At 35.4% G+C, this 24,062-nt stretch overlaps 1 protein-coding gene across 2 annotated transcripts in view; it reads left to right on the top strand.

Moving 5' to 3' along the window:
* KIAA0825 (KIAA0825 ortholog) overlaps nucleotides 1-24,062 on the top strand; it is a 364,371-nt gene that overhangs the window by 79,715 nt on the left and 260,594 nt on the right. For both annotated transcript variants that reach the window (XM_076008186.1, XM_076008187.1), the window contains 2 exons: nucleotides 13,707-13,868; nucleotides 22,235-22,326. In XM_076008186.1, coding sequence (XP_075864301.1) covers nucleotides 13,707-13,868; nucleotides 22,235-22,326 — 254 coding nt within the window. The remainder of the gene's footprint in view (nucleotides 1-13,706; nucleotides 13,869-22,234; nucleotides 22,327-24,062) is intronic.

Raw genomic sequence — 24,062 nt, 5'->3', positions numbered from 1 at the left:
CTCACTTCCCATCTAGATTGAGAAATACAATATGAATATATGAAAAGCTGCTGGAGTTATACAGACAAGAAGTTGCAGAGTTCTGAGAAGACAATGATTGCAGGAGGTAGTCCTCTTCTGACTTCTTTCCAGAGTGATCAAGATGAAATGGAACCACGTCAATTGCAGGGTGGGCAGGAGCTGGGGAAACAGAAAGCAGGAATTGATGAACAACAGTGTTCACTATCTGGTGCTTTCCTGCAATGCAGGGGGAATTTGTTGGCTCCAAGATAAAACTTCAAAGTGAGAGATGTGCACAGAAAATTTATTTAGAAGGCACAAGACAGAAAGAAAACCCCAGCCTTGTTTCTCAGGTGTCCTGGCTTCTCCCATGCCATCACTCAACCCTGAGAGTTCCACATGGTGCTTTTTTACTGTGTATCTCAGTCTCACTCTCTACCCTCCACCCTCAGCTTCACCCTGGAGAAACTAGTAGTATTTCTTTTGAGAAAGCTACTTTCCCCCAAGCATTTTTTTCTGAAGTTTGAAATAAATTTAAAGCCTGATTTTATGTGGTGTCAAGTGCCTTCAAATCCACGAGGTGAAAAGCATAAAGACCATATTAAATTAATTACTAAGTTATTTATATTAGACTTTAACTACATTAGCAATTCAGGGAAGGGAGAAGAGCAAGCTAGAAAGACTTCATGAAGATTTGGACTTGAGCTTGACCAGGAGTAGACCTTGAGTGGGCAGAGGGAAAGGTAAAGGGCTTCCCTTGCAGTTCAGCCAGCAGCAGCAGTAGAGATTGCTATGGCTAGTTGGACACAGTGAAGAGAACTGTGACTGGCACACCGGAGCTATTTCATAAATAATTGATGAAGGCATTAGCCTAGACTCTGACTTGCAAGTGGCATCTTTATTCTTTCATTTCTCATTCCTGCTTCTTATGCAAAAAAAGGGAAGGGTAGTTATTAAAAGAAGAATGCGGTAGCTAAACAAACCTCTGGAAGGACAGGAACCATAGTATTTCTGGAGCAATAGGAACTTAGCTTTCTAGCTGTATTTTACCATCTATTGTCTTAGTTTGTCCCTTTGTGATGATATCTCTCTCTGACCAGTTTCTCCCTCAGTGGGTGGCCCCTGGTAGTTTCCTGCTGACATCCTAACAGCTTCCTGATACCTCCATTCAGAAAATCTCAGGGAAGGCCTCTGATTAGCCAAGGAATAAGCTTGTTATTAGAAGAAGAGGGAAAGGAGTGCTGGGCAGACAAAAACTGAGGTGTCAAGTAATTGAATGACTGAATGAAATGACGTGATATCTAGCCTAAGAACAGATTGCCAAGAGGCTTGAAAGCCCATCTTTGATGTTTAAATTATACATGGTAGTTGTTAAAAGGCTTTTGAGCAGAAAAATAACATGAGAGGAGTGTTTAAGAAGAACTTTTCCAGTGATGTGTAAGACTTACCTGAATCTGGAGAAGGATATAAGGAAACCACCTAGAAGAACATCCCCCCCCCCCCACCGCCAGATATCCAAGTGTGAATTTTGATGAAAGTTTGTACTGAGGCAAAGCCATAAAAATTGAGAAGAGGATGGCTAGCTGGGAATATAAAGACTTAACAGAGATGCAATAGAGCAGTGGCTTTCAGAGTGTGATCTCCAAATCAGCAGCAGCAGCACCTAGAACAGTTAGAAATGTAAACTCTCAGGCTCCACCCCAGATTCACTGAATCAGAAACTTTGGGAGTAGGTCCAGAAATCTGTGTGTTAACAGGCTCTCCAGGTGATGAGCCTAATTCTAATGCATGCTAAAGTTTCAACCAATATAACATATTCTTCTTTCCTAGTGTCTCATGGCTTTTCCCTCTTTCTCCTTTGCATCTACCCTTGTCTTCCTTTCTTCTTAATCACAGCCCAGCTACCAACACTGGATCCAAAATGCAATCTAAGTGAATTTTTAAACATTTATGTCTACTGAGCAAAGCTTTGTGTTTTTATTGTAATATAAAAAATCAAGCCTACGATCTGTTTATATACTGAAAGAAAGAAAAACTAGCTTAAGTAGCTTAATTTTGCAGGTATTTTCTAATTACTTTTTTAAGTTAAAAAAAAAAATGTTCCCGTGGACAAATCATAACAGAACAACAAAGCCCAGTATTGACCAGTTACATGAAAATAGGATAACAGTCAACTGCTGACATTTTCATCAATTAGTATGTTATCCATGGACTTCTTTTGACACTGAGGTTTTCTTATGTTTTAAAGGTAATGTCTTCCTTTTTGTCTGAACTAAAATAGTTAAAGAGAGGTAGATTTACAAGACAGAGATGGCCACAGGAGCTGATGGTAGCTGGTATGCGGGCTGGCCGTGGGTAGTCACCCCACCCTGCTTTCAGATCTGACTCTGTACTTCTCCCCGGTGATGGCGAAGTGGTGCCTATCACATGCTACCTTGCGCACTGTAGGCACAAGGCAAGTCTTTATTGAATTAGCAAGTGAAACCCGCTTAAAGATACTTTTTGTAAATCTTAGGCTTTTTGAGGGAAAGGATGATGTCTGTCACCAACGTGCTCCAAAGTCATATTTGAAGTTTGAAGGAAATAAGATTTTATACTTTTATGGCTGAATAACTATTCTCTTAGGTGAGGACGGCAGCTAAAAAGGTAAGATTAACTATAAAATTGACTCTAAAAAAGTGCCATCACACCCCTGCAAACGTCTTCCCTACTTCTCAAGTACTCTGTTAGCTCATGAGTACAGCTTTTCAGGTGGGTATAGGGGATTGCTATTATCACCATGACTATCTCTTTTCATATGAATTTTAACATACATTCATAAGCATTATAATTTTCCTACCTGATTTAAAAAGTGTGAATAGAATCTTACTCTTTATTTTTGGGTATAAAAGAGGAGAAATTTCCAATCTCTTTTGAAAGGTTATTATTCAATTAGAAAATATATTAGGAAGTACACTCAGCAGGTGTCTCAACTTAAATCCATCTTTTTGATGATGGCATTATTTTTATTCCAGTGCTAAATTTTTAAAATTAATTTTAACATGTTATATCAAGAGCTGATAATGTAACTTCTCTGTCATGGCATATTGCTTTAAAAAAACGAAATATCAATTTTCAGATACAATCTGAGGCTATAGTAAAAGTGAATTGTTAACTTAGTTTAAATTTTTTTCTATAATTTTTAGCAGGATAATAAAAGAAAGTAACACACATGATATCAGATAGAATTAACTGAACTCTAGCAAAATTTGAGGCTGAGAAGAGGATATAAGGAAGATATTTCATTAATAATATACCATTAGCATACAATACTTAAAATTTACAATCCATTTCATTACACTAGAAATGTGTTTTTATTAAAAGTTTCTCTGAAAGGTCAGCGTATCTAAGTATTTACAAATGGGATTTAAACCAGCATAAAACAAAAAACAGAGAAAATATTCAGAAAATTTCTCTGGGTACAGCTCTCAGTTTGGGTTGAATTGAAAAGTAAGCCATTCTTTGATTAGCATCTTCAACTAACAGTGGCCTAACAGTGGCCACATCAGAAGTCAGATATTCTCTCTCATGTTCTCAGTCTAAAAAACAAAATAAGAAAGATAGAATATAGGAGAGGGGCAAGAGTATTATACCCTTGGCAAACAAGCACGAAGTCAGATTTCTTGCTAATGTAATACTGACAGCTTTTGCCAGAGAAGAGGGAACAGAGTGTGGGAGAATTTTGTTATCATTTAGCAGTAAGTTTAGGTAACATCCACTGGAGCCAGTGTTGGCCTGAGAATCATAAAAGGGTAATAATAGAAGCAGTTTCTTTTTAGTTTTTCTCATTGACCCGAAAGAATAGTTTCAGGGTGACTCTATCTTCACCCTTTTTCAGCCACTTAGGTTTCTCTCATCCCCTGGTATGTAAAATAAGGGGATATATGCTATATTAGCCTCTCCAAAGGGAAGAGCAAACCTCCCTGTCACATGGGGGCTTTTTGGTGGAATGGGGGAATTTATTCCAAATCTGGTGGTTCTCTCTGTCCATACATCTACCTCTCTTTAGATCATGATTACTAATCCTGTCACTGGGTACAAAATTTAGTGTAACAACTATCACCGAGAATAGTCACAGAAGGTATAGAAAATGCACATCTAGCATATATATTAGCAATCTAATTTATTCTAATAGAGCACTTTGGTTGTCATATTCCACTGTGAAAGCAGTTGCCACTTTGTACTAATCTGCGTGTTTATCTATCCTGAAAGGGTAAGGCCATTAGTTTTTCTTCAGTATATCCCAGCACCTTACCCAAGGCCCATGTTGTAGCAGGGTAAGAGAGTGGTCTGTGTAAATGTTTTAGGACATTTAATTTTATGACACTAGAAGAGTTATAAAGAGGTTATGAGGTAAAAGCTGGACAAGACCTATTCTTCTTACAAAAGAAAGTAGAAACTTCTAGGGACTACAGGTCTTCTTAGTGGGAAGGAGATCTAAAGAGTCTACTTCTGAAAAAGTCAGATGGATCAGGCAGAGGGCCTTAACCATATGATCAATAGAAGCCTAAGGCCTGAGAACCTGTTAGAATTATATGCAAAGTATTTCTTCTGTGAACACAGATGCATCGCATGTGTTAGATTCTAGGAGAGATGATGATCACCCTCCCACCCCACGCACACACACAAACCATAATTTTGAAGGGTTGACACAGTAAAGATGCAGTGGAAGGCCTTGGAGTGGAGCTGCCTTTCAACTTTATGAATGTTAACCTGAGAGATGGAGTCCATTAAATAACAATAATAATATTTAAAGTTGTTTATAGTGAAAGAAGTCTCTGATAAGGTGTTTAGGGTTATTTCTCCCCAAAACATTTTTGGTCAAAATTGGCGTACACTAATTGATGTGAAACTCATTTAATTACTTTACTAAAAGAAGCAAGTTTATGGTAGGAACAAAAGCCAAATAAAAAAACGAATTAAAAGAAGTTGGTTTTGTCACTGACACTTGCCAACATGTATCATTTTGGAATCATTCATTCACGTAGGCACCGTGATGGACAATGGGAATTCAATAACAGGGGAAAAAGATCTCTGCCTATGAGAAGCTTAGAGTTTCAGGAGACAACTTCCAAACTATCAATTATGATGTGACATAGTAAATGCTAAATGCAGGTATGTGTGAGGTAAAATATTAATAGGAAGGAGAATGGAGAGTGGGAGCCTAACATGCGTGGCTTGGGTTATACGAGCAGGCTTGTCAGAGGAGACGGAAATAATATCTAACATTCGTATAGTGCCTACTGCCTCCTAGGTACTATTCTAATTTGTTAACTCAGTTAAACCTCATACACTGTTGAGGCATAAAGAGACAAAGTAACTTGTCCAAAGTCACACAGCTAGTGAGAAGCAGCACCCGATTTGAACCCAAGCCATCTATCTCATGGATTCCACGTGTTAGCCATTCTACTGTACCATCTCTTGGGCTTCAGGTAACACTACTATAAAGAGCAGTGCATCACATAACAAAACTTGGTGTGGGGGCAGCGGAAGTGAGGGAAGACAGAGAGACAGGGAGGAGTCCACATTCCAGCTTCTAAGAGTTAACTGTTTTCTGCATTAATATTCAGATTTGTTAACATTTATGAGGCTCAGTTTTCCTAATAGTTTCTTCTTTATTCTTTCACCACTTAGAAGATGAGTCTGACACTTATCTGTGATTAATCTAGTTTCCATATATTCAGCTCATGTTGAGTTATTTTTTTCACTCAAATTCAGAGATATTCACTTTATCCTTTTAATCATTTATTCACTCATTCATTTACTCAATTTATTTTAAAGTTTTACCCTGTCAATTCTGTGTGGTACATATGGAAGCCTCCTCAAAAGAGATGAGAAAAAAACAAAGGTCACTTCTGAAAACTAAGGTGGAAATATTCTTTGTCCTCAGCTTCACCCCCACTACTTTTCTAGTCATATAAATTTGCAAAATAAATAAAAGTTACAAAAATAGTGGTCGAGAAAAGGGGGAAAAACAGTTTCAATGTCATTTTAGTGTATGTGATAAAAACAATGCCTGCAGATCCTCCGTGATTTTCCAGCTACTTATTAGGCTTACCTGACAAAGAAGTTTTTTTTACAAACTCAGGGGCATGGTGTCTGCTCTCTGCTTCTCCTTCTGCTGTGGATTCACAGAACCTCCATGGCATACAAGGAGGCCGGTGCTTCTTCAGGTCACTGGTATTCACTTAGTGGGCTCCAAACTCCCACCTGCTCTCAGGAACGGACTTGGGTACTGGGAAAAGTAAAGCTTATTATTTGTTCCTATATGGTCCTAGATGACTTCATATTATAATATTGTTGAAAAAGTTTTCTTTACTGGAACAAACATACTCCATTTGGATTATGTCATGAATTTCATCTGGAATAATAAGACTTTCAATAGAGTTTGTCTGTCACCTCTTTTTACATCACTTGTCTTGTGGCACTGAGAATACCTCCCCACTGAAAATGGATCCATTTACAGTCAATAATAGGGCGGCTAATGTTCGTTTTTCTTGGGAAAACTGAAATGTGCACCTTTTATCCTATTATACAGATCCACCAGCTTCAGATTATCTGATTTTGTAGCTTCTCATTTTCTCTTGTATCTTACTGCTATTATTAACAAGAATTCTGTTGCTAATGGTTTTGGAAAATAATATGTGTACTTTCAGCCACTACCTGTATTTTTATGGTTTGTCTGATTTTGCTGGACTTTGATATTTATTCCAAATGCTGCTTTGTTGCAGATCAAATGTGAGGAGCACTAATGTCCCTCTGGATTTATTTTAAGTGTCCTAAATTTTTCTAGAAGAGAATAAGGTTAATATTTTAACTCACTAGATGTAACTAATAATTAACACCTTTAAGGGTATAGTCTATAGTCTATATTCTTTATGAGTGGTGTATCTATATATATTTGTGTGTGTATTCACATATACAGAAAGAGAGAGAGAGAGAGACTTTTTAAATTTTAGGACAACAGTTTTGAAAATATTTGTATACATTTTTATAATGAAATTATTTTTCTAAAGTATAATTTTGGCCGGACATGGTGGCTCATGCCTGTAATCCCAGTACTTTAGGAGACTGAGGCAATGGGATCACTTGAGGCCAGGAGTTTGAGTCTAGCCTGGGCAACACAGTAAGATACTGCCTCTACATAAAAAAAAAAAAAAAAAAAAAAGAAACAAAGAAAGTATAATTTTATTTTTTTAAACATACACACAAAAATCACATTTTAGGATGAATTGTATCAATATGTTGCATCAAGTTCCCAGCCCATTCTGTTTTTATATCCTTTGCACACATTTTCTATATTAGAAGTAATCTTCAAATCTATTTTGTCAAACAGAATACTGTAAAAAACGTTTATAGAATACTGTAAATATTTATTTATTTCTGAACTTACATCTATACATATTTATTGTTTTGAAGAATATATTTTAGGTTTGGATGTTAAATCTTTCTTTTTTTCTGTGCCAAACATAGCTATTTCTAAGACTCATGGAGGTTCATTCATTCATTTTGTTTTTTAATCAGTTTTTTTGAATGCATACTTTGTGTAAGAGATTGTGCTGAGTTCTGAGATACTGTGGTGAGTAAGCTGAGTATAGTCTCTGGCCTCATGTAAATCATTATACATTTCTGAGGAATGTGTCTAAAGAACTTCAACTATTGTTCAGGTTTTTTTCCTATTAGCAGTTCTTCTTTTGCCCACGGCAAATACATAGGATATGCTCTGAGAAATTTCCTACAGGTGTTCCATATTTCTTCCAGAAATAAAAAAGTCATAAATTTCTTGACTGACCACAGAAACAGTGGAGTTTTGTTTTGTTTTTTTAAAGTCATTAATGTCTTACACAATACCATCTTTTTCATTACTTTCGAAGAGCAAATGTTAGAGCTGGAATCTGCAGGGCCATGGGACAGAGAGATAGAGTCACCGAGGCTGTAATTATCAAAAGGAGTTTTATTGTCTAGCTCTAGCTGGGGTCCAAGCCTGAGAGTGCCTGCGCCTCAGCCTCTCATTCAGGCAGGGCCTCTGCCCGGTGTGCGAGTGAGCCTTTATACCTCAGCTGCTTATGTGCTGATCATGCATCTGCCCTCCTCAGTGATTGGTGGGCCCACGCTAATCATGCATCTGCCCTCCTCAGTGATTGGTGGGCTCCTGCTGATCACGCATCTGCCCAGCCTCTTACTTCATCCTGCCCCTGATAGGCTCTAACCTGTTCTGGGTCCTAGCCAAGAGGCTCCGGTTTTAGCATTTTTTCCCTCTGCATCCCATAATGCACCCATAATGCCCTGCGGTTAGCAAGCAAGCAGTAAACAGAAGGTGGAAGGAGTCCGTTATCCTAATACCAGTACCTTACACAAAGTGTAGATTTTTTGTTGCCTACAGAGTAATTTTTAACTACAAGAGTTTTTAACTAGCGATCGTGGACCCCTCAGGCAGGGGTCTCAAACCTAGTGTACAGAAAATTCACTTGGGGCACTTGCTTAAAATGAATATTTTGGGGCCTCTTCCCACAGAGATGCTGATTCATTGGATCTAGACATGACCCAGGAATTTGCATTTTTATTATTAACAATAACAGAGGGCTGGTGGCGGCGGCGGCTCACGCCTGTAATCCTGACACTTTGGGAGGCCAAGGCAGGTGGATTGCTCAAGGTCAGGAGTTCCAAACCAGCCTGAGCAAGAGCGAGACCCCATCTCTACTAAAACTAGAAAGAAATTAATTGGCCAACTAATATATATAGAAAAAATTAGCCGGGCATGGTGGCAAATGCCTGTAGTCCCAGCTACTCGGGAGGCTGAGGCAGAAGGATCGCTTGAGCCCAGGAGTTTGAGGTTGCTGTGAGCCAGGCTGACACCACAGCACGTGCTCTAGTCTGGGGAATAAACTGAGACTCTGTCTCAAAAAAATAAATAAATAGAATAACAGAGGATCCGGGACCATACTGTCCTATGATAGCATAGATGGACATCAGGTGATTCCATTTAGCCCTCAAACCGTGAGTACATGGAATTTTTTCAATGTGAAGATCTAGGAGGATTCAAAAGGCTTTCATTAGTTTCTCAAAGGGGTCTGCAAAAATACTATAATGATATTAGAAGCAGCATATTGCAAGTAGAAGAGGGTACTGGTAAAATCAGCCACACAACCAGTGTTGGCTGGTACTCACAGCAAAAGTTCTAACAGTGGAAGGAAAATCTACAAAGCGGGTATAAATACCTAAGTTTTACAGTCATCCAGAGCAGTATCCCCCAAAACAGTTGTTTTTGAGAATATATCAGAAGTGAATAGATGTGCTGTTAAACTGGTATTTGTTGGTCAAAAAATTATGAGAAATATTATGTTTCAAAGAATATTATAGAAGTAAATAGAGACTTTGCATGATAATGCAAACAATGCATTTAATGCATACCATTAATTAATTAATATCAATTAATTATATAATATATTTTATTATATTAATTAATATCAACTAATATCAATAATGCAAATAATGCATTTGTATTTAATGCAAATAATGCATATCAATAATGCACAATATGATAATTTGCATTATGAATCACTGTAAGGAGAATTAGTATATAGTATTTCCCAAATTTATTTGATCATAGAGCCCTTTTCAAATGATTATCAGTTTGAGAAATACCCTTTAACAGAGGGATAAACATTATTAGGCTCTGAGTGCAAAATAGAAATAAGTAACTTTCATCATGACTCTGTCATGAAGAAAAATTTAAATTGTGTTCTAAATACTCTAAATAATAAGAAAGCAAAGAATTTTATATTGAGTTGTAGAAAAATTCTTATTAAAATTATACAGAAGAAAAAAAAACCTGCAACTATCTAGTTATTATTTACATGGACTTATGCATTATTAGTTGATGGTAAATTAAATAAGGTCTTGCTCTAAAATGGAAATTTAATTTTTTTCCTTGTAATAGTGGGATTTAGGATAAATTTATATTTCCTAGGAATCATAGAGTTCATCCTATAACCAGGCAGCAGTCATTATTTCAGGTATTTTACAGCAGTGATTGGTAGCAGGCCAAACATAATTGCCTGTATATAAACATTTATGTCTAAGATTTCTTTGAAGCAAGACAGGTCCATAGTGATTTCAAAAAATCAAGGCCAGATTGCCTTAGAGGGTAAAGGAGAACTCCTGGATTGATTGTTCCAGATAAAGTTTTCTAGAGAGGTGACATGGAGAAGAGAAACAAACAGAAGTAATACTGAAAAAAGAGGGAAAGCGATTAATTTAGAGAAGGAAAACATATAGGGAATTTTTCCTGGGAGAAACTCTTTTCTAATTTGCTTAACAGTGAAGAGTCTAAGGATAGAAAAATAGATATGCTTTGCAGATAGAAATGAGCTAAGGTGTGATGATTAGGACACTAGTCCTATGAGATACTGTAGGGAAAATAAGTCAAATAAGTTTGGGAAATGCTACTCCATCCTTTGCGTTTAATTTTGCTTTAATTGGCCTTTCACAAAATGAATTTATCACAGAATTATTTTTCTCATAAATTAAGAACCCTCATAATACCCCTTGGGAGAACACTGAGCTAATAGTGATAGCAAATAAGGACTACTAATTAATGGGCCTCCACCATGATCATTGCTTCTTTGGGACAAAAATGATTAGATTTAGGTCATGCATATTATTGTGTCCTTTTTCATTAGTTATAAAGATTCACTGAATTAAAACGGATTTACCTTTTAATATTGTTATATTTCTGGAATACAAGATTCTTCTAAATCCAGGTCATGAAGATAAGACCTCTTCATGAAGAATCCTCAGACCCTACATAATTTTAAACAAGTAGCACTCTTAGGTTATACTGTTTTGATTCTTAAAGATTTTTCTTGTGCTTCTTTGTTTACCTTATAAACATTCACAATACTTCCATTTTGGAACTGAGCCAAATGAAGCCTCTTAAATATGCTTACCTTCTGATCAAACTATTGAGTGGCCTTTCCTAATAATTAGAAGAGACATCTGCACCCGAATGTTTATGGCAGCACAATTCACTATTGCAAGGACATGGGAACAACCCAAGTGCCCATCAATTCATGAGTGGATAATTAAAATTTGGTATATGTTCACAATGGAATATTACTGAATTCTAAGAAACGACAGCAAGCTAGCACCACTTACACTATCCTGGATTAAGCTTAAGCCCATTATCCAAAGTGAGGCGACACAAGATCAGGAAAATGGGTTCCACATGTACTCACCATCAAATTGACACTGACTGATTAACACCATGGTCTCAAAGGGTGGTGGTGTTCACCAGGGATTCAGGGGTTGGAGGGGTAGTCCCACATCTGAGGGATGTGGTGAACCTTGTGGAGGGGAATAGCATACCTCTAACCCTTGCTAGGGAGAGAAAAAGATATAAAATGTAACCAAAATGTTAAGAAAAAAAGAAAAACAAACATTTGTCAGGTGTGGGGCAGGTAGGAGGGGGGAGGAGGGGATGGGTAGATACATACATAGCGTGATGCACATTGTCTGGGGGATGGACACGCTTGAAGCTCTGACTCATTGGGGGAGGGGAGACAAGGGCAATGTATGTAACCTTAATGTTTGTACCCCCATAATATGATGAAATAAAAAAAATGTAAACAAATGAAAAATAAAAAAGAAAGGATTCTTAAAGTCTCTGAAAATTTGGCGTATAAACATTTTAGATCCAAAAGGAACTTTAAAGTTTAGAAGATTAAACTAGCCTCTCCAGTACATGAACAAAGCTTAAAAAATGTCAAACAGACCAAATGGGAATCAAGCAACAACTAAAAAACATATTCTATTCTCTTTTTATTTGGGGGGCATGATTCTTCTAGAAAAACTTTAGTTATATATGCTGCTTATACATGCTTACATCCTCTGGTGTGCCTATGCACAAGTGGTAGGGCTTTTTAGAGATAGATTTTAATGTATGTGGGGCTAATGTAAATTTAGAGTTGAAATAGTGCTTTTGTAGGCACTTGTAGATTTTTTAAAGCCTTTTTTACTCTTCTAGATCAGGGCTAAATTCTACAGTTTAAGTTAGTTGACAGCTTTTTCTCATATGACCTACAAAGATACCATGACAGTTTTGGTCTTCAGTGAAGAACTGTATTAAATGGTTATGAGTTTGATGCTAGCATTTTCAAATTTTGCTGAGGTGAAGTGGATTAGATATAAAATTGTTACATTTCTAGAATCTTCCTTCTAAATCCATGTGAGGAAGGTACCTTTTTTCACATGGAATCATCAGACCCTACACAATTTCTGAATCACGCTCTCAGTATTTTCTCTTCAAAGGCACTTTGTGTTTACTTTATAGGAGTTTACACATTTTCCAATTTATAGTTAAGCTTCAGGATACTTCTTAAATATATGTTTTAAGAAATGGCATTAATAGAGGAAGGATACTTTAAATCCTTGAAAACTTAGCCAAAAGTGCTATTTGGTGATATCAATCTAAAAGGAAGTCAAATTAAATTGTTTGGGAATATGTAATAAGTTAATTATTTTCCATACTCTGAAAAATATAAGGTGGGGTTTTTTTGTATCATATTAAAATGCCAGTGTGACTTGACTAGTAGCAGAATTACAAAAGCAAAAAAGATCAACCTTTGTATAGGTAGTATTGTTTCTTTGCAAACAGAAGCTACATCAAAATTATTTAGACAGAAGTTATTTTTAAACATGATTGCATGAATTATGCAGTCTAGATCCAACAGCTAAATTAATTTGCTTCTTTTTAATGATAGGAACACTTTTAAGGCCTTGAAGAGTATGTCTTTTATGTAGTCTTTTTTTTCTTTAGAATTTTATTTTAATTTCAGACTTACAAAAAAAGTTGCCAGAATAATACAAAGAATTCCTGAATTTCCTTCATATTCACATTCCTCAAGTGTTAATATTTTACCACATTTCCAATTTTGCTTTCTCTCTCCTTCTTTCTTCTCAAAAATTTTTTTTTCCAGAACTGAGGACTAGTTGCATTTAACCTTATATACTTCAATGTCTATTTCCTAAAAACGAGGGCATTCTTTTTCATAATCATAGTACAGTTATCTAAATCAGGAAATTAACAGCCATGCATTAATAGCATTGATTGTAGACTTCACTCAAATTTCTCCAAATTATCTCAATACTGTCCTTTATAGCAAAATAAAATACTGATCATGTATTGATTTCAGTTGTGCATAATATCTTTTTAGAGTCCTTTCAACTGGAACATTTCCTAGTCTTTGTGTTTTCTGATATGACACTTTTAAAAAGTATGGACTGGCTATTTTATAGAACATTCCTCCATATGGGTTTGTTTGATGTTTCCTCCCAATTAGATTCAAGTTATCCCAGAGTAAAGAAAAAAAAAAAAAGATAGAATTGTATAAGATGTGATTTTAAAACAACAAATTATATTTCTGTTTATAACTCTGAAAGTCAATATAGTTATTTAATGGTCATATTTGCATCAAACAGAATATTTACCTACAGCTTCCCAGAACAAAAGATGCTCCTAGGAGATTATATGTGTTTCTTAATGAACAAACCTTAATTATGGAGAATCTTGTTAGTTATGATGATTTATGGAATCACATAGATCGTTCTAATATTTACTGAGAAAAACAAATAAAATGTATAACAGTATTGATCTTCTTTTTTCACAGTTACTCCTGAAAGCCCACAGAAAAGAGGAAACTTCTCCCTCACCTTAGATGAACTCAAATTCTTATCACAGCTCATACAATCCTTTTTGAAACTGGAAAAAAATGTTCAAGAATTGTTTGAAGAAATGTTTTTATCACTCAAGATACCGAGGAATACTTCAGGTAATATCCTCTTTTGTTTAAATTTGTAAAGCTATGATTTCTCTCTGTTTTTCTTTCCTGCCTCTTTGAATCCATTACTTGAAAAAAAAGTGTATGATATTCAACAAGCCATGATTTTGGGTGTAAAATTTTATAAATAAAAAAAAAATGTATGATAGAATTCTTTAAATAAGCATTCAATATAATGCACACCATAGATTACATTTTTATCCTTTGTACTTGGCAAATTCCTTAATTTTAATTGACAAAGCATCATATGTTGATTTGGGATAATTGTCTTTAGCTACAATCAGATCAATTTTTTTGTTGTTGTTTTTTCAAATAAGCACAGCCTGTCCTATGGACAGAATAAGCAGACTGGATGATCAACTAGCCCTCTTCTGCCACTAGCAGCCAGACCATCTTGAGCAAAGCATCTAGTCTCCACAGACCTGAATGTTCTCATCCTCAAGATAATCACGTGGCACTAGAATAATTTTCTCTTTGTTTTCTTTCAGAATTAGATGCTTCCTACATGCTATATAGGATTGTGAGAGTTAAATGATTTAGTGTATATGCACTACTTAAAAGAACATCTAGCTTATAAACTATCAATAAATATGAGTTACAATAGTAATTATAATGATATAATATGTTATTTTAAGTTTAGTCAGTCTTAACAAAATCCCTTTGAAGAAAGCTATGCCATATGTATTGACATAATATTGCTAACATTAATGGTAGGATTTAAAGGCACAGTGATTAAGGTATGTTCTCTGTTGTCATATGTATATTTATAAAGATTTTCATCTTTGTCAGGATGAAATGCACAAAGTTCTCTTTTACATGATACCATATATCATTCTAAGGAAAATAAATATATACACTGGCTGTATCTGCAAAACCAAGTGAGGGAAGCAAGTGATTAACAATCAATTTGAAAATTTCAACCCCCAAACATGATTTCTTGGTAAAAATTACATTTATTTCACTCAATATGTTTACTCTGGTATTTCTTTATTTACTTTGCCTATGAAAATAATGTCAAAAAAGTTATAGGGTTGGAGTGTGTTTTATATTAAGCATAGTTTAGTGGCATTCTATATTTCAGGTTAAATTCACTATTGAATTATGAAGTAGATAGTATAGATTGCTCTTCCAAATTTGGAGATAATTTGAAAAAAAATGGAAGTGGATTATAGATTTCTGAAGCTGACAAAAAAAAATCCCAAGGAGAAAATAATAAAAATATAGGACAGAAAATATGAATATGAATTAAAAGACAGAATAAAAAAATAAATTTAATTAAGAGATAACATGAGCCCTGAAGGGTCTTTTAGATAGAGTTGACTGGGTGGTCAAAGAGAGATCTGAGTAGAGAAATATGACATCTTAATTACTGATTGACATGTTCGTGTCTCAAGCAGTTGACATTTGGTGTTGGTACTCATCCATCACGCCTGGCTAACATTTGGCATCTTTTATCCACATCTCTAGTAGATCTTTTCTAAGGTATGGATCCAGAAACAGAATGAACTGCAAAACATCTAGGCCCCTAGCCATTTGGAATCATCTTGCATTGGTCCAAGGCCAGGCCCTTAGAAAATTAGGCCAGTTCTGAGAACTTTATTCTTCTTAGGGACAGCATAAATTCAAAACTGGAATTATGTTAGAGAGCTATCGTAAAGATATAAAGCCGAAATGGCCAAAACTGAAGCAAAGATTTGACATGCTGATTTCAGAAAAAAGGAGAAAAATTTTGAAAAAGCTGGTTCAACTACATTCGATTAAGATCAGACAATGTGGAGACTTGCACACACTGTGTATTTGTGGGCAACGGTTAGCATTCTTGGATAAAATCAACAGAACAAACATATAATTATGACACAATATAGTGTCTTACCCCAAATTTGTTATCATATAAGCAGTAAGGCAGACAAAAGCAACTTCAGTATCACATTAATAATGGTGTACTATATAAACACCTTTGTGGATAATTAAACACAGGCTATAGAAGGAATTTGGAAGGGCAAATATAAGAAATGTATGAGTACTAGAACATCCCCTTGTGATTTATGTACTCTGCATTGTTGAAATTCATATTTTTTTGGTAACAAAGCCAAGATTGATTTAATCTGACACAACTTTATGTAAATGACTCCCTGAGAAGAATGATCTTGAGGGAGATTGTCAAGGAAAATCTTAAATGTTTTATTCAGTGTATCCAAGTTAATCAATTCTTATCAAAAGCATTGGTTTCTTAAATCAGGAAGGAAAAGATTTCTTGAAAGATGATTAAGGAAACCAAATGTATCATAAGTTAACAATTGGGTGTTCCTGATAGTTAATGTTTTGCTTAGAATCCTGTGCAGGAGAATGGAAAAAAAAAAGGATAAATCATTTGGTTTCCTGTGTATTTATTTTGATTGGAGCATATTTTGCTAATAAAGGTCTTGGAAAGAGTTGCCTACTATGTCTATATAACCCAAACAATCTGATGAAAAGTGAGGGTTTTTTTTTTTTCATTGTGCAGATGTTTTTAAAATACCCAAGTGCTTAACATCACATAGAGAAAATATAAAGATGATTAACCAAATATTTTACTTTTTACTTTGATGTTTAATATTATAGACTTAGCCAAATTGGCAGTTCTCTTAGTAATTTGAATGTGGACAAGAGATTTTGTAGAGACACAAGAAATATTTTTCTGAGAAAGAAAAGATATTTACTCATTATATTTATTTACTTTTTGGTCATAATTTCATGGTATTCTATTTTTGTCACTTCAGAAAATGATAGGACATTGTTTGACTATTATGATGCCTTACTATATTAGGTGATGATATCTATGGAGTGGTCTCGGGTTTGATTTATGGGACATTTCTAATGCTCCTTCAGAATAAAGTTGTTCTTTGGGCAGTTCCTCAATTTTTCCAAAGGTGGCATCTGAGATTTATCTAAACCAGGAGGTTTCTTGGCCCTCATTTTTCTTTAGCCCCAGCAATGACAAAGAGCAATGGCTGCTTCAATTGGATGTAAGAAGAACACTTAGGGTTTGTCTCAGAAGAATCAAAGATTTCAGATCTTCTGAAAGATTGTTTGTACTCTTAGGGGGTCTTAAGAGGGGTCAAATGGCTTCTAAGAGTTCCTTAGCTAGATGGTTAAGGGATTGTATTAGGGAGGCGTATGTAGTTAAGGTAAAGAGGCTCCTAGGGTTTGTAAAGCTCATTACACTAGGACTTTAGCTGTTTCTTGGGCAGAGAGGTCGAAGGCTTCCACATTGGAAATTTGCAAGGTGGCCACCTGGGCTTCTCTTCATACTTTTTCATGGTATTATCTCTTGGATGTAGTCTCTTCTACAGATCCAGCTTTTGGTGGGAGGTTGCTTGTGAGCCAGAAAAAGAACAGTGAAGAAAAGAAAGACTTGTAGTTCCCATTTAGAGCTGCCAACAAGGCACATTGCTTTGTAGTGCACACAATGGGAACCTATGAAGACCAATTTGGGTGTGAAAGTGGATGTCACAGGGAAGTACTGCCAACCTCTACTCTCTATGAAAGAAAGTGGCAGTGTGGAAACTAACCAGAAGTGTAAAATGAACCACAGAGAACTCTGTAGGGGAAGCTGTTGAGCAGCTGGTATTCTTGTGACCCTCTGCACTCTTCTGAAGTTCTTAATCTAGGCATGCTCTTAAAGTAACCAATGTTGATTGCATGCAAGTAGCCATATTTTAGAGCAATGAGCTGAAAACAGGCTACATTGTCTAGAAAATGATAATAAATGTATAGAATTTTCAACATATGTTAAATATGTGAACTAATTCTCTACATGTTTATAGAGCTCATGAAGTTTTACCTTGCCAAATTTTGAAATTGACCCTTATGAATTCCAAACACATATAAAAACGCCACCATTCATTAAAACCACAAGATATCTTATTAATGTGGATTCCGTGTTACTAGTCCTACCTAAAAAAGATCCCTCTTGCTTCCCTATATAGAATTAAGTTTTAAAAAAATTCTTTTCAATTCTTGGGAGTGATTATATTTTAAAGATTATAATCCATGATAATTAATTTTCTATCTTACTATAGAATTGCTCACCAGCAAGAAAAAGAAGTCTTGGAAGCTTCTTTTTTTCCTTACTCATCTTGAACGTAGACAGATGGTTTGTATAAACATCTGAGCACATTACTTTGAGTGAATAAACATAATGTATTTGGGAGTGAAATGATAAATATAAGATAATTAACTTTTCCCATAAGTCTTAAACTATAGCGGCACAATGGCAGATAGTTATTTCCAGAAACAGATCTACAGACCTTATACTTCAAACTAGTGCTATTTTTCTGGGGTACATGCCTTTTAAATTAGCTAGTTTTATGAGCTATCTAAAGAAAGTAAAATGACATTAAGAATCCAAATGTTGTCACTTCATATCATTAACAACTTGATCTTTATTATTTTTTCTTCTTCAAAAATTGTTTTTGAATAGTACTACATGCACATAGTAAAACTTTTGTACAGGACAAATGAATAACTAGTTATGTTTATATCCCCATATTAAAATAACTTAAAATCCTGTCATACTATGTAGATGGTCTCTTTTATTAAAAATTCAAAAAATGTAGAAACACCTTATTCTTTCTAACAGCTTAATAGTTTTTCATTGGTGTTTATATCATAATTTAACCAGCTATTCATTGATGGAAATTTTGGGCTTTTTATTTCCCCTTCATTTGCTACCACAAACAATGATAGGGCAAATTTCCTTGAACTATTTTTCATATAGTTATATATTATAGTTTAAAATAGTGCACAACTATATCTGGAGGCTAAGTTTCTGAAGTAGAATTGACAAGGAAAATGATCTGGTCATAAAAAGGATGAAAAGATAAGCCACAGACTAAGAAAAAAATATTTGCAAAACACATATATGATAAAGTACTTGTATCCAAAATATACAAAGAACTCTTAAAATTCAACAAGAAAACAAACAACCCAGTTTAAAAATGCATAAAAGATCTGAACAGACACCTCACCAAAGAGGATATACAGATGGCAAATAAGCATATGAAAAGATGCTCAACATCATGTCATTAGGGAAATGCAAATTGAAACACGATGCCACCACACACCTATTAGAATGGCTAAAATCCAAAACACTAACAACACCAAATTCTGGCAAGGATGTGGAGCAACTCTCATTCATTGCTGTTAGGAATGCAAAATGGTACAGGCTCTTTGGAAGACAGTTTGGCAGTATTTTACAAAGCTAAACATAGTTTTACCATACGATCCAGCAATTACACTTCCTAGGTATTTATCCAAATGAGTTGAAAACTTACATCCACACAAAAACCTGCACACGAATGTTTATAGCAGCCTTATTTGTAATTGCCCAAACTCGGAACCATCTAAGTGTTCTTCAGTAACTGAGTAGATATAAACAAACCGTGGTATATCAATACAATGGAATATTATTTATCAGTAAAAAGAAATGAGATGTCAAGCCATGAAAAGACATGAAGGGACCTTAAATGCATATATTGTAAGTGAGAGAAGGCAATGTGAAGAGACTACATACTGTATGATTTCAGCTATATGCCATTATGGAAAAGGCAAAAATGTAAAGACAGTTAAAAAATGAGTGGTTGCCAGGAGAAAGGGAGAGGGGAGGAGGAATGCATAGGTGGTGCAAAGGGGATGTTTAAGACAGTGAAGGTATTCTGTGTGATACAGTAATGGTGGATACATGACATCATGGATTTGGTAAAAACCCATAGAATTGCACAACACAAAGAGTGAACCCTAATATAAACTGTGGAATTTAGTTAATAATAATATTTCAATATTTGTCCATCAATTGCAACGAATGTACCACATCATTGCAAGATGTTAACTACAGGGGGAGGAAGTGTGTGGGAACTTTCTGTACTTTCTGCTCAATTTTTCTGTAAACCTAGAACTTTTCTACAACACAAAGTCTATTAATTTTCAAAAAGTGGACCTTTTGAGAAAGATTGCCAAGTCAGTGTGTCATACCTATTTTGACTGTTAATGATATTTTTGTTGTGTGGAATTATTTTATGGTTTCTGCATTTTGTGTTATACTTTTTTTTGCTCTGTTACCCAGGCTAGAGTGCAGTGGCAGAATCATAGCTCACTGCAACCTCAAACTCCTGGGCACACCACCACACCTGGCTAATTTTTCTATTTTTTTGTGGAGATGGTGTCTCACTCTTGCTCTAGCTGGTCTCTAGCTCCCGGCCTCAAGCCATCCTCCCACCTCAGCCTCTCAAAGTGCTAGGATTACAGGTGTGAGCCACTGTGCCTGGCTTTTTATAGATTTGTAGTTTCAATTTTCTTTATTTAAAGATCTGTGATTAATCTGTATTTTATTTCAATTAGAATTGATCCTTATTTAGAACACCATCTTCTTAAAAAGACATCATAAAATGCAAACCATAGAAAAAGCATTGTAGGTTAAATGGTATAACACTGAGTCTAAAACCTTTTCTATGTTGTGATATGTCTTGATAAATGGAACAGAATTCTTAAACTGCAGTCATGGGCCATAGAGTTCATGAATGAGCTTTACAAGAGGGCCTGGGAACCCCCAGTTTGTGTGTGTGTGTGTGTGTGTGTGTGTGTGTGTGTGTGTGTGAGTGATACACACATGGCTGCCATACAGTCATATTGTACACTTCTGTATGTAGTATTTGTCACTTTAATCGAGTTATTGGAAGTGTTCACAAATCCAAAAATAATTACAAAACACTAGAACTGATGAAAACTTTTCCTCAGAATAAACTCTGGTAAACATTTCCCAAAAGGGTGGTGCTATTGCCTACCAAATGGAATATTTGCTTTTAGTCTATTTTATGTACGAGAATGTTGGTTTTGAAATTTGCTTTTCCCAGGACATATGGAATAACTAATTCTTGCAATTCCTGGTAAATTAGAAAAAAAATAAAAATTAGACTGTCTATATAATTCATCATCATATACCAAGTCTGAGGAAAAGAAAGGTAAATGCTGAATTATTCATATTGAATCAAACTATCATTAATATAACCTTAATGGAAAAGTAGAAAGATTTCTTTTTTGGAGTATTATTTTATTACATTTTTGTAGATCTATTTTTTCCCATCAAAAAGAGTTTTCTTATTTGTGAAAAATAAAAATCAAGGAAATATTTTTATTTTAGGAGCTAGGGATGATTTTATATCTGCCCCAGAATTTGTGTTTTTCAAATGAATCATTGATATAATTAAGAGTATAATTTTTCTTTTTTTTTTTTATGGTTTTGAGACAGGCTTTCACTCTGTTGCCTGGCTAGAGTGCAGTAGTATCATCATAGCTCACTGCAACCTCAAACTCTTGGGCTCAAGTGATCCTCCTGCCTCAGCCTCCTCAGTAGTTGGCACTACAGGTGCATACCACCATGCTGGCTAATTTTTAATTTTTAGAATTTTTTTTATAGAAACAGTTCTTACTATATTGCTCAGGCTGGGCTCAAACTACTTGGCTCAAACAATCCTCTTGCCTTGGCCTCCCAAAATGATATTTATCTATATAATTTTGTTCTTTGTTTCAGGAAGAAAAGTGTTAATGTGCTATGAAATACCACCAGTTTTTATTCTATTTTATTTTATTTTTTGGAGACAGAGTCTCGCTTTCTTGCCTAGGCTAGAGTGAGTGCCGTGGCGTCAGCCTAGCTCACAGCAACCTCAGACTCCTGGGCTCAAGCGATCCTCCTGCCTCAGCCTCCCGAGTAGCTGGGACTACAGGCACGAGCCACCATGCCCGGCTGATTTTTTTTATATTATATATATTAGTTGGCCAATTAATTTCTTTCTATTTTTATGGTAGAGACGGGGTCTCGCTCAGGCTGGTTTTGAACTCCTGACCTTGAGCAATCCGCCCGCCTCGGCCTCCCAGAGTGCTAGGATTACAGGCGTGAGCCACCGCGCCCGGCCTCCCAGTTTTTAAATGTATTACCTTAGAATTGTTTTTTAAATGAACAAGGAAATTAATATTTACTCTGTACTCTTAACTTACTCTACATTATCATCATGAGAATGGATTAATGACAAATGGATTTTTATTTTACAAATTATATATTCATGTGCATTAAATATGAATATATCTAGTATATAGGTTTCATCAAGGTGTATATGGAAAAGAACTCTAGCTATATTGATTCTGCCATTATTGTAATGGTGACATTGCCCTACTTCTTGCTGTGTATGTGTATATGTGTATCTGTATGTATATACTATGGATAGAGCTTTTCTGCATAATTAATTTTAACCTGAGTCTATTAGTCACGTCCAGTATGTTTTCCTTTTAAATGTATGTTTGTGTGTTTCTTTTCTATTTCTTAGAAATTTTGGAGAAATTCAATAGAGGAGTAATAGAGAAACCTAGAACAAACAAAACCAGTATTTATTCAGAGCAATTGTTACCAGTAAAAGAGGTAAGTGAGGGAAAAAGGGTGTTTTTCTAAAAAAATTCATATATAATATAATCATCATATGTCCCTGAGTCCATTATGAATCAAAATGCCTTGAGTTTTGTCCTTTGCCACTAAAAAATAATTTCTGATTGAAAATCAGCTTACAAGTTTTTGAGAAAATTTAATTTAGTGGTGACACTGTTCTCTTGTACAATCTTTTCCATGGGAGGAGTAGGGAGGTGGAAGTCAAGAGATCTTTGTTCTCATCTTGACTCAGGGTCTCCACTTTGAGAATGTAGGCAGGAGATGATTGCTGAAAGGTGAGGAAATGGAGATTAAAAAGGGAAAGGAAAAGAACAATTTGAATTGGCCTCATATTTTTGTGTGCCCAACATCTGCTTGTTTGTTCTTAAGATCCATTACCATGCTTCTGCTCTGCTCTGCTCTATATTGTAGAGAATTACATCTTCTAGGTTCCCTTGCTTTCAGGGTGCTGGCAAGGTTTGGCTAATTGAAGACATTGATGGAAGATTGGGGTGTAGGAGTTAATAGAGAATCCAGGGTATTTCTTCCCCTCTCTCCATTTTAGGGAGCAGGTTGTGACTCCTCTGTTTTCCCCATGAGCCCTGCTGCCACCATACAGCCCTCCCTGCATGATTCCAGTTCCACCTGGCAGGTCTGCCTTTATCTGCAACTGGTGGGAGCTCGTCTCCCATAATTAGTCCCCTTTGTTTGTTCCTCCTGCCCAAGTGTTGGTTGTGGCTTCCTGTTCTATTAACATCTGTCTTGCTTCACAGCCTATCCATATTTGACTCCTCAAATCTTCTATCACCTGGGTAACCAGCCCACTACATTAAAGTCCTTTCTTTTGAAATACCTTGAATGATTTCTGTTTTCTGAATGGATCCTTACTTATATACTAGGTAAATATTTAAAAAATAAAATAAGATATCATTTTAACCTAGAAAGCAAGAGAAATAATCAGGAAATTCAAAGGTACATATTATACTTTAGCCAAAAATCAAAATCAGTACTAAGAAATTAGATAATTACTTTGTGCACAGAACAGAAAATCATGTCTCTCTTTTTTTCTTGGATCAACTAGTAAATAAATGTTCTCTATTCTAACTGGAATATTTATGATGACAAATATCAGCTGGGAAGTAAGCAAACTATATATCATAAGAATAATAGATTTTTAGAAGGAGATTTAAGTAAAGGTTTTCAGTTTTATTTTATTTCATTCTTTTTCTTTTTTTTTAAGACAGGGTCTTGTTCTGTCATCTAGGTTGGAGTGCAGTGGCCTGATCATTGCTCACTGCAACCTCAAACTCTTGGGCTCAAGAGATCCTCTTGCTTCAGCCTCCCAAGGAGCTAATACTACATGCGTGTACCACCACATTCAGCTAATTTTTAATTTTTTTTTTAGAGTTGGGGTCTTGCTATGTTGCTCAGGCTGGTCTTAGACTTCTGGTCTCGAGCAATCCTCCTGCCTTAGCTTCCCAAAGTGCTGGGATTACAAGCATGAGTCACTATGTCTGGCCCACTTTTCTTTTTAAGAGGAACTATTAATGTGCTTGTGTTTTAATATTTTGAAAAGAGAATTCAGATAGGCCAATAATGTATTATAATCACATATAAATTATCATGGGAAAAAGTAACTGTCACTGCACACACAAATATTTTTTTTTTCACTGCAGCCATGGCAATTAATGGCAATTTTTACCATAATATATTTTCTTGATGAATAAATAAAT

Source organism: Microcebus murinus, chromosome 11 (assembly GCF_040939455.1).
Source record: "Microcebus murinus isolate Inina chromosome 11, M.murinus_Inina_mat1.0, whole genome shotgun sequence".
Lineage (NCBI taxonomy): Eukaryota > Metazoa > Chordata > Mammalia > Primates > Cheirogaleidae > Microcebus > Microcebus murinus.
Note: the sequence above shows the minus strand (reverse complement) of the source record. Positions and strands in the feature narration are given on the sequence as shown.